Source organism: Cheilinus undulatus, linkage group 17, assembly GCF_018320785.1.
Source record: "Cheilinus undulatus linkage group 17, ASM1832078v1, whole genome shotgun sequence".
Classification (NCBI taxonomy): domain Eukaryota; kingdom Metazoa; phylum Chordata; class Actinopteri; order Labriformes; family Labridae; genus Cheilinus; species Cheilinus undulatus.
The window spans coordinates 41,288,422-41,300,764 of record NC_054881.1 but is presented as its reverse complement, the minus strand read 5'-3'; the positions used below and the strand labels follow the sequence as shown (position 1 = coordinate 41,300,764).

At 39.2% G+C, this 12,343-nt stretch overlaps 1 protein-coding gene across 15 annotated transcripts in view; it reads right to left on the bottom strand.

The window, feature by feature from the left end:
- LOC121525056 (formin-binding protein 1) overlaps window positions 1-12,343 on the bottom strand; it is a 124,839-nt gene that overhangs the window by 32,866 nt on the left and 79,630 nt on the right. For all 15 annotated transcript variants that reach the window (XM_041810794.1, XM_041810786.1, XM_041810787.1 and 12 more), the window contains exons 7-8: window positions 7,152-7,280; window positions 4,642-4,788 (exon numbers count right to left, since the gene is read on the bottom strand). In XM_041810794.1, the coding sequence (XP_041666728.1) occupies window positions 4,642-4,788; window positions 7,152-7,280 (276 nt within the window). The remainder of the gene's footprint in view (window positions 1-4,641; window positions 4,789-7,151; window positions 7,281-12,343) is intronic.

The window sequence follows — 12,343 nt, the reverse complement described above, 5'->3', positions numbered from 1 at the left end:
AAAATGGGGAGGAAAAGGGTCAGAAAGTAGCAGAAAATGGGTGAGAAGTGACAAAAAAATGAGTTACAGTTGGCATAAAATGGTCCAAAAGTGCCAACAGTGTGGCAAAAAAACGAGTGAAAAGTGACTGAAATGGGCAAAACGCAGTCAAATATGGGCAAAAACTAGGAAAACAAGTGGTATTTAATTACAAAAGGCAGCTTAAATGGGCAGAAAGTGGAAAATGGGATATAAGTGGCTAAAAAATGGGTAAAAAGTGGTACTAAATGGCATAAGGTAGCTTAAATGGATGAAAAGGGAGAAAAAAGGGTGAAAAAGTGCAAACATGGGATAAAAGTGGCAACAAGAAGTGGCTAAAATGGGCAAAAACAAGGAAAAAAACGGTATTAAATGGCAAAAAGGTAGCTTGACTAAGTGAAAAGGGATAAAAAGGGTGAAAAAGGGCAAAAATGGGATAAAAGTGGCAAAAATGGGTAAAAAGTTGCAAAGAAGTTTCAAAATGGGCAAAAATGTAGGGAAAAATGTGGTATTAAAAGGTAAAAGATAACCTGAGTTGGCAAAAATGGGTAAAAACATGCAAAAAAAAGCAAAAATGGGCAAGAAAGTAGGAAAAAGTGGTATCAATGGCAAAAGGTAGCTTAAATGGGTGAAAAGTGGAACGAAATGTTGAAAAGGGGCAATAAAGTTTTCCTTTTTTAAGGTTTTCCGGGGAAATAATATTTAAAATTAAGACATAAAAGAGCTACAAATATTCACAAAAGAGCCACATTGGCTCTAGAGCCACACAGTGAGTATCACTGCATTAGCGTCTGCATACAAACAGGAGTATTAGAAGAATTTTAACTTTCATCAGCTATGTAAAAAACTCTTTTGTGGGAGTATTGTGTTTTTCAGAAGAAGAGCCAATGTCTGCTCTTGTAAGCCAGTCTGAAAAGGAGGAAAAATGTGCCCATGCTGTTGACTTCATGGAAACAGGAGAATTTTGGTTACATTTGTGTTCTTTCTCTTCCCTTTGTGACTCCACCAGTGACCATGATTTCTTTAAATGTGTAGCTGCAGGCTCCTGGTGAGATGGGCCGTGTCCTCTTCGAAGTGTTTTTTTTTTTTAATCGTTTGAACTCATGCAAATAGGGAGAGGAAATACTGGGAGAATCACTGATTCCTCTTTATTATTTTCATAGTAGAGAAACCGAGACACCTTTTATGTTTTACCACGTTTTCTACATAAAAACAGCAAAGCAAAGCCTAAAGAAGGATGTCTGCATTGTTTAGATTGTCCGGCTAATCAGCACGACTGCAGATAAGATACAGCACAATAGAGGCCTGGTGACTCTCTTGTTTACTGTGTTTTTTCTGATAACAGTCCACCAGTGTCATAAAGGAGACAGAGCGAGACAGTCGTTTCTGAGTTTGTGAGCCACTGAAGAAAAGAGGAAAAGACCCAAATCTGTCAGGCAGGAGTTATGACAAAAACAGTGACCACAGACACAGGAAGAAGGACATAAATCAACAGCGTACATCGGCCTATCTGAGCTGATAAGAGAGGTCTGGTTGGAGAGTTAGGCAAAGCAAGTTTCTTAGACATCAACATTGAAACAAAGAGGAAATCAAAGCACAGAGTTAAAGACAGAGCATTAAAAGAACCATGACAGAGAGAATAAAGGAAGGAGCATGTGATGTGTTATTCCCGCTGTTGTTTACTGTTGCAGACAGTCACAGGCTGGAGTCATCTCCCTGGAGCCGAGCCACGCACTCAGCTAGACAAACACCAACACACACACACTCTCAACACACACTATGCAGGGCCTTAGGATAGTCTTGCTTTTTGTCATACGGCAAGCAGCCAACATGTGACATCTCAATATATCACAGCGCTCGTCTCGTCTTTAAAGTAGGCGGCGGCTGCCTCCCATTTCAGAATCCTAATGAGAGACAATAAAGCCGTTTAACAGAAGTCTCTATTAGCTTCTTGGAAGTTGATAAACAGAAAAAGACAAAAGGCTAATTTCAGTTTAAAGGAAGTGCAAAGTGCTTTAACTTCCTATTCCCGCAACAGGTAGAGACATTTTTGGGAAATAGCTGCTTCTAATAGAGTGTTATCAAGAAAATACTCTTATAATCATAACAATATCAATTAATATGCACTGGAATTCAACCCATGTGGTACTTACATCTTATTTATTGACATGGATATGACACCAATTCAGATACAGTGCTAAAAAAAAGTATTCGCCCCCTTGGATGTTTTTCACTTTAATTGATTTTATTAATCAGTATTCCTGGCTACCATTGCACCATGAAGACAAATTAACCCTCCTAGCAACTCCGAAAAGAGGTTATTGAAAAGTATAAGTCAGGGAAAGGATACAAAACAGTCCAAGGGTCTGAATATACCACAGAGCAGTGGTTCTCAACTGGTGGGTTAGAACCCAAAAGTGGGTCGTGGAGCAGATTTCAGTGGGTCGTGACTAGGTGTCTGAGAAAAAAATGGTGGCAAAAGTCCTAAAGTCCTTTTTTGACATGCATCCAACACCTTTTATGTTTCCCTGTTTTACTGTAAAATTGGGTAAATATAAATGTTTGATCAGTATTTCAAATAATTTATCTCCTCTGATTGCAACAAATGGCTACCTTTTCCATGATGAAGTAATTTCACAAGTTCTCTGGAAAACTAGCAAAAATGTACACATAATGATGGGGAAAGAGGGTATAACATTTCTAAGTGTTGTCCCTTTTCTTTTTTATATCAGGTGTTTTGGTCCAATCATGCTTAAACTGCAACATATTTAATTAACTAAACATGCCTTGTTGAACATTTTTTGGAAACTTGGGTCGTGATCTGTCATAAGACAGACTGGTGGGTCCTGAGGCTGGACCAGTTGAGAACCACTGCCCCAGAGTTCAGTTAAATCCATCACAGAGAAATGAAGGAATATGTCACATGTGTAAATCTGCCTAGACCAGACCGTCCTCACAAACTGAGTAAGCGTGCAAGAAGGAGACTAGTGAGAGAGGCCACCAAGACACCTATGACTACTCTGAAGCAGTGTTAATTTTACCGACTAAAACTATGACTAAAAATGTTCGACAGCCTTTTTTACCATGACAAAAACTAGATTAAGACTAACAAAAATAGATCTGTGATGACTTAAACCGACAAAAACTAAGTTTAGTTTTCACCAAGATGACTAAAACTAGACTAAAATGTAATTTAGTTTTCATCAGACATTCAAAATCTGTGATATTTCTCCACTGTAGGTAAATTTGTCAAAATACAATGCATCTGTAGCTCTTCTGCCTCTTCTGCAGAGTGCAGAGAACACACTACCATGATTTGGTACCAGATTTAGGCAAGAAAATAAATGCTTGGATTAAAAGTAAAGACTAAAATGTGAGGACTTTTTATGGACTAAAACTAGACTAAAACTAAAAAGGGTAAAAATGACTAAAATGTGACTAAAACTAAAATGCATTTCTTTTAAAGACTAAAACTAAAACTAAAATTAAAAAAGCTGCCAAAATTAACGCTACTCTGGAGGAGTTCCAAGCTTCAGCAGATGGGAGAGACTCTGCAGACAACAACTGTTGGCCGGGTTCTTCCCCAGTCAAAGCTTTATGGGAGATTGCTTTTTGGCCATCAGATGAGACACTATGTTCATTGCACATCTCTCCAAACACACCATCCCCGCTGTAAAGCACGGTGGTGGCAGCATCATGCTGTGGGGATGCTTCTAAGCAGCTGCCCTAAGAGGGCTTGTAAAAGTAGATGCTGCAAAATATAGGTAAATCCTAGAGGACAATCTTCTTCAGTCTGCAAGAGAACTACAGCTTGGGAGTAGATTTATTTTCCAGTAAGACAACGACCTGAAGCGTAGAGCAAAAGCTACACAGAAATTATTTAAAAATGAAAAGGTGAATGTTCTGGAGAGGCCGAGTCAAAGCCCAGACTTCAATCCAATAGAGAATTTGTAGCTGGACTTGAACAGGGCTGTTCATGCATGATCTCTGTGCAACCTGACAGAGTTTGGGCAGTTTTGCAAAGAAGAATGGAGTAAAACTGCCAAAATGTGCAAGTCTTGACTGAGACCTATCCACACAGACTCAGTGCTGTGATTGCAGCCAAAGGTGACTCTATTAACTAAAATTAAAATACTAAAATCTGTTTTCCCTTTTACTCTAAAGAGAATTTTTTTTGTATTAACCATGACTGATTTATAAGATCAATAAAATGTTGAAACATCCAGGGCAGTAGGCATTCACATGTAGATGAGTAATGCTTCTATACTACCTGTATCTGTGTTGGTTCTCTGATATCAGTCAGTGCCTTTCTCACACCTCACTAGAATTCTAAGTATAAATCTGAGGTTAACACACATTCTGAACCATCTTTAAAGGTATTCTCTCCGTTTAACAACACTCTCCTCCCACAGCACTTTGTTGTTCACGGTTCAGCTGTTTTATTTCAAATAACCCCCTAGAGAAACAGCCCACTGCCACATTTGTGGGTTATATGAAAGCCTAAATGGTATGGTGTGTGGGCTGAGACTGACACCCTGGCTGAGTGAGTAATATGTCCCATATGGCAGTGTCTCTGTGCGCGTTTGCGTGTGTGCATGAGCGTATCTCATGCTGGATACTCACAGCCTTGGGCTCGATGGACTCTGCTGCTTTCGTCATGCCGTCTAAACATTTCCCAACGATGGGTATCACTTGGCGATCCACGTCTGCGAACGTCTTCATGCACACTCCTAACCTCTCGATTCTTTTCTCCTCCATGTCTTGAAGTTTCTGCATAAAAAAATCAGGCCCAATCATTGATGAACATAGGATATACTGGTGTCATATAATACGTTCAGTTGTATAAGTTATTTAAGTGTTTTAAGTACAATATGATCAAGAACAAGTGTCTGTAGGCCTATTATGTTGGCATTCTGTCAATGAAAACAATTAAAATTGATGTTTAATTTTTTGAAGTAGGTCCTGGGGGGTCTCAGCTTCTCTTAGATATGAGTAGGGGGAGCTCTAAGGAAAAAAGATTGGGAATCACTGTGATATTGTATGGTCTTATCTCGTATCGTTTTGTCTCATCTCATATGGTACACTATAGCAGTGGTTCTCAAGACACTTAGAATCACCAGATGCCTTAAAAATTAGGATTTTTTTTTTTTTTAATTTCCCACCCAAATTTGTCACTATCATTTGCCACTTTTAATAAATTTATGCAAAATTTGGACCCATTTTTACCACTGTTTTTACCTGCTTTTGCCACTTTATTCCAATTTTGCAAAATTCTAACCAATTTTCATCACTTTCTCCGCCAATTTTAACACAACTTTGCCACTCTAAACCCATCTATGGCCAATTGTTGCCTCTGTTGACCCATTATTGCCACTATAAACCCCTTTTCACCACTTTTTACGCCCCTTTTTCCCCATTTTAACCACATTTCACTATTTGTTATGCCCATTTTTTTCAGTTTAACCAAATTCTGCCTTTTTGGCTGCCACAGTTAACCCATTTTTACCAGTTTATGTCGTAAGGAAGGGGTTTGGGACACAATTTTGGACCAAGGGTTTCTGAAAGTTATCCTAACAGGATAACCACTAAAATCACAAGCCATCAATGGGGAAGGGGAATGCTTATATGCAATAACTGAAAAGCTCCCTTTCAAAATATAATCCAGAAACTAATCCACCGCTGCCGACCATAAACTAAAACTTGTAGGGAGAAGGAGAAACTCTCCTAAACTAAAATACTAAAGCCACAAGGCTGGTATGAAAAGAGAAACAAAAATGCTGAGAAAAGACACTCAGTACTGTCACACAGCTCTCTTGAAACAGCTAGTAATAATATCAACAACAATCCCCAGGAGAAGATTCTCAAAAGCTTTACAAACTCTACTTCTCACAAACACACAGGAAAATGCAAGGAGATGTCCTCACTATCTCTGGTGGTGAGATAATGAGTCAGCACAGAGTGCTGCAACCCAGGAGTATACATAAGCTTGCCACATCTGGCCACAATCAGTGGCAATCAGCTCCACACACCTGACACTGCACTGACTGATTCACACTCAGTGAGTGACCAGAATAATCCTCCTCACAGTTTCACCTGCTTTTTCCCACTTGTAAATCCCATTTCACCAAATTTTCCACACATTTTGCCACTTTCATCAAATTTTTGCCACTTCTAACCCATTTCTGCAACCTTTAAACTCCAAATCCACCACCTTTTTATAGACATTTTTAACCAATTTAAATTCTGTTTTTAAGAAAAGGGATGTGCATTTTTAAGATGGCTATATACTACAGCACAAATAACTAAAAAGGATATTTATTGCTTTGATAAGAGTGGTTATTATTCAGGTTAGATATTAAATATGGATATCACAGCCTAACTTTACAATGGACCATGATTTGCTGACTCAACCACCTTCAAGTCTAGTGGGGGGTCCTGGTCTCTGGCACCTTTATTTTGGGGGTCATGGGCTGAAAAGGTTGAGAACCCCTGCTTTACAGTCACGTATGGTATGGTCTTGAATCGTATCGTATTCTATCAAGCATTTCATATTGTATCATCTAGTCTCAACTAGTAAAAACAGTGAATAAATTTTCAAATAAAACCCTCTCTGTGGAATAAAAGAACCATGATCCAGAACGTTGTATTTAAGTTAAATCAGATCAAAATAACACAACGCTGAGTCGGGCACAGAGGCAGCAATGTTCTTTTCCTGTTTATTCAAATAATTCATTTTGATTTTTAACACCAGTTTGTTAAATTTTGACAGATTTCGAGATTAAAATCCCAAACAGCATGTACAAAATAAGTGCAATCTTCATAACGAGCCTTTTTGCCCTCAGAGTTTCCCTCATGTTCAGATTTTTATTTTTAGTCGTCGACCTAGAGGGGAGCGGGGGCGGCTGCAACTAATGATTGCACATGAATGCTCCATTCTGCCAGTCTCCTCAATCTGTCGGCACTTTCAGATGCATTTACACAGGGAGATTTTAAAAAAACAGAGAAGATAACGAAAAGGTGTGTATGTCTGAGGGGAAAAATTGTTTACCCAGAACTGGTCATTTTGTTTCACAACTTTATCTGCAGCATGGCAGATGGAAGCTGGCCGTATGGTGCAGGGCGGCCATATTTACCTGAAAGATGTTGGGGATAACTGTGAAGTAATGTTCATTCTGCTCCTGGTTGAACTTTTGCAGGTAGGCGGAGTAGTCGCCCTTACTGTCCGCCGCCATCTGGTGCCTCATCTGAGCTTGCTGCCGTGCCTGAAGAAGAAAAAAAACACAAACATGCACATCAGAGACACGCTCACCTCACTAACCTCGCTAACCTCACTGTCTCCTGATCAACACGGACAAATGGGTTACAAACGCACACACACACACACGCACAGCCAGAGCAGAGAAACCTACACAAGTGTTCATGCGTGCACACCTATATAAACACAAAGAGCATTCGGCCACAGGTGCAAACCCGAGTTGGGCATCTGCAGTGGCTATTAGCGTCAGACTTTACTGTAAGTAGAACAAACATATAAAAGGAGAAACAACAGGCTGCAGAACGGAGGGATTTGGATTTTGATTGCCTGTCCTGTCTGGCATCTCTGCTGTCGGTAACGTTGATTATTTTAAGCTCGTTGAGTCTCGGGGAGGAAAGGCAGTCAGAAACGCAGCAGGAGCAGCCTATTACAGAATCCAAGGCTAGCAGATGGAGATGAGATTATCTCATCTCGACAGCATGTGGGGTGTGTTTATATGTGTGCACTGAGCATGTGTTGTGTATGGGTTGCTAAGTAGTAATATCTGTTTCCTCTCTGTATCAGATGTGAGGCCTGTCCAGACATAAATAGTGTTTTTATTGTGTCAGATTTAGAAGAGGACCACCGTATGAACCCCTGCTAACTTTAGTGAATGAATGAATACAGACACACAAATATTAGCTAACAACCAAACATCAAAAAGTAGCATTTAGGTGTTCGATATATCTTATACGAGCTTATAATTTATCTGCAAAGGCATTTCTTCTTGAATTGTTAAATGCTCTTTAAAATAAATGTTTGACATTCTAAGTCCCCCCAAAATAATTTACAATTCCTTTTTCATGCAATGTTGATGCTTTTTGAATTTCAAAGTTACAGACTACTTTAGAGCCTAAAATTACCAAGCAGCACTGATTGGCTTCATCTACATTTCACATAAAAATGGGTTAAGATAGGTTTAAATGTTTTTTTTTTAAACTGTTGATGGTTTTAGTGTGCTTGACTTTGCTGCTGCAGCACAAAGCACCTGTGGCTATTAAAAGCCAAAACTTCCCTTTCTCTCATCACTGATCTAAGCACAGAAAGCAAAATTAACATGTTTTTAAACTCATGTTACAGCAGGCTGTGCAACTTTAAAAGTCTGACATCACCAGAGCATGGTGCCAACACTGTGCATGATTTAAACTTTGTAGAAAAGCTAAGAAAATTTGTGTTTGGTAGATTATTTCTGTGTTGTACCAATGCTTCTTGGCTATGAATCTTATCCAGTTGGAAAGTCTGTTAATTTCCCTTTTCAATGGTGCCACATGTGTAAGAAACATGCATTTATGGGATGAGCAGCAGAGCTTAATATGTGGGTTGCACCTATAAAAAATCTGCCTATTGCAGTTGCTTTGACTCTTGTTCTGAGCTTCTGGTGCCCCCAGGTGCTGACACTCAGGTGCCTGATTGGCACCTGTGATGTTCAAGAATGAGTCCAGATATGGCAGTTGTAGCGTAGGGTCAAAGTGTGGAGAAAAAACAGAGAATGCCATGATGATTGTTACACCGATGGAGTAAGATCTTTTCCAGGAGAAGGGTGATGGTGTGCAGCAGCTTCTCCCTCACTAGAAGAACTAGGCTTATCATCATTGGGAGCAATCTCAATGCAGAGATATCGAGATGAGATTCTGCAACCAGTGGCAATCCCATATCTCCACAGTCAGGGACCGAACTCTATCCTCCAAGATGACAACACTCACCCCCCACAGAGCGGGGTTTATCAGAGACTACCTCCAGGATTTGGGAGTGGAGAGGATGGGATGGCCTGCCAGCAGTCCTGACCTCAACCCCACTGAACACCTGTGGGATCAGCTTGTCCAGAGCGACCAATACAACCACATTGACTGACTTGGAATAAATCCTGGTTGGAGAATGTGGTGCCAGCAGTGTGTGACCAGGCTGATGAGAGATTCAAGAGTCAATGGCAGAATAAGCTGTTTGGCATTGGCAGAGAAGATTTGGCAAATTTATCATGGGTGCAACCCACTTACTCAGCTCTGCTGCCCATCCCACAAATGCATGATCCTTACAAATGTGGCTACTACTACTATTTCAGACCATGAATGCAACACTCCATGGCTAGCGATGCTGACAGAAGTAGCCCCAAAACACCGAGTAAAAACATGTCCTTTTCAACTGTAGCTACAATTGTGCAAATTTAGTTTTTATGCACTTTAAGATATGCCTGGGTAAGATGTGACCACAATTATTATTTACAGAATTTCATTTTACTTTTTCATTCTATTTATTTTATTCTTATTCAGGTAAAAAAACATTTCCACTACCTCAGGTTATGTTCTGATGCAGCTCTGTAACTGTGATTTTATACACTTTTTGATGTGCTTTTGTCACGTTGCCAAATTTAAAAGGGAGACTATGAATAAAAAGTGCATATTTTTCATCAAACTGATCTGTATTGGTTCAAATTTTGAAATTACCAGCTGCTTACTGGGCGCCGAACATGTGCGGCCCAGCTACATTTCTTGATTTTAAAATTTGGCCCAGTTAAATTTGTAATTGAAAAGCCCTGTTCTATGCAATGCCAATAATGATTTTGACAGAATGTGACTTTAAAATGAGAAAATAAATGCATTTTCTGGAAATATTTTTTTCTTATTGACGCCAATGCCATTCATAGCAGGCATGAATTAGAGAACTTCCTCTGAAGGCTTAAAAGCTATTACAGGAAGGTTACTAATGCAACAGATGCTCAATTGCAGCACATTTTCTGTAAAACTGAGAATATTGTTGTGGCTTGTCATTTATATATGACACATATTTTTATCTTTAGTACTTTTGCATTAGTTTCTGCTGGATCTGTTCTATTAATGGGTTATCTTTATGTGTTTGACTATTCTGATTTTCTTCTTCTCTCGTTTGTTTTAGGAGCTGATGTTGGGGAGTGCATATGCGGGGCAGTAGTGGGAGTATAACCCGGATCTGTCATCATCCTAGGGGAAACATTAAAAAGACTTCATCCAGTTTTCACCCACACACCAATCAAGGGCAGAGCTCACTCTCCCACACTCACACAAACGAAAACACACGTGGGTAAGTAATAGACGACATCCTAGACGTTAAAAGAGGCAGACTTCAGACTGGAGACACTTGTCAGACACAAAGGTATGTTATTTCCAGTGAAGGGGGGGTTGACAGTTAATACCTCTGTGGAAAATGATCGTCACTGCCTTCAAAAATGTGAACTCCAGACAAAAGCTAAAAAAGCACATGTGAAAGTCCAGCTGGTGAAAATCGACTGCATGTGAGCAGTGAGCGTGCAGCTCTACATTTGTGGTTCTGCCACTGGAGTAAGGTGCATGCAAAGTGTGCTGCATGGGTACACAATGTTGCTATGGCAACTTGGCAAGACAACAAAACTTCGTAACAGGCTTCTGAGCTTGCAGATGCATCATTTCCTATTGTCATTTCCTGTGTATGCAGTTTTTTTGTCCTGTTACACATCTATCATCTATCTATCTATCTATCTATCTATCTATCTATCTATCTATCTAAGGTCATAAAAGAGTGAAAAATCAGGTCTTATCTTGTGCATCAGGTTGTCAAAACCAGTGATTTCTTTATGCTTTTATGGTACACTTTTTTGTGTACATTTAAAATGATATGATCTCTGATGTTTTTGACAGTCACATTAGAAAAGTAACAAAATTTTCCTTAAAAAAAATACAGATAATTGGTTATTTTCTAAACCAAAAGCTGCCACAAGTGCGAGACTTTCTCTACACTGCATAAATAAGCTGGCAATATTGTAGAATATCATTTATGTAATTTAGACATTGTGCAGGAGTTTGCCTGCATTTTAAGGTGTTTAGAAACAAGCAATAACACACTACTGGAATCTAGAAAATGCATTTGTTTCTGCTGTGGTGTAAAAACAGGAATAAATATTGTTTGATTGTTGCTATAATCGTAGCAAATTCTAGAAACTCCAGTATGTGACCACCTTTCTTGTACATTTAAAAGTCTAAGACAAAAAAATATTTACGTGTGAACCTCAAATGCAAGAAAGGAGTAATCTTTCATTTAATGTGGCAGAAGTGGATTTTCATTTGACAGATTAATATACAGAGCAATTGTAAAGTATTAGACCCCCTTCACTTTTTTCATTTTTGTTCTGTTGTAGCCTGATGCCACAGTTAAAGAATATATATGTTTTTTATTAATCTACACTTGGTACCCCATCATGACATAGTGAAAACAGAATTTTAGAAAATTTTGCACATTTTCTAAAAATTAAAAATGAAATATCACACCAAGGTTCCTCCCATTCCCTTGGATCTCTGCTGAGATGTTTCTACACCTTGATCTGAGTCCACCTGTTGTAAATTAAACTGACTGGACATTACTTATCAGCCACAGTGGCCTTACATCTCTTAGATAGCTCTCTTGGTAAGGCCCTTCTTCCCCAGTTTGGCCGGGTGAATTTTGGAGGCCACTGGGAACCTTCAGCCAGCATAAATTTTACTGTAGCCTTCCCCTGGTCTGTGCCTGTCAGCAATCCTGTCCCTGAGCTCTGCAGGCAGCTCCTTTGACCTCATTGCTTGGTTTTTGCTCTGATATCATTTTCAGCAGTGAGGCCTTCTATTGAGAGGTGTGTGCCTTTCCAAAGCATGTCCATCTACTACAGAAGTTTTATCAGAACTTGACGGCATTTCTTCATTAAAAGAGGAACAAAGAACAGTAGTGAGTTGTTTTCTTTTCAAAAATGACAAAAGTCGAGTACTTACATGTCTATAGTCGCCATGTTTCGCATTATTCCTCACTAGCTGATTGGCCCATACAGACAGAATGTTCACCCAATCATACTCCAAGGATTTTTCAAAGCCTCTGCCTTTTCTCAAGTGTTTTCTATTGAAGCTTTCCCAGATAGATGTGTGAAACACATCCATCTGGCATGTCAGGTTAACGGTTCGGTATGTTTTCGGTACAGTAATGAAAGCAAATGGATAACTTTTTTCTTTCATTAAATTATATTAAAATAAATAGGCTGAATAAATTACATTTAAATTA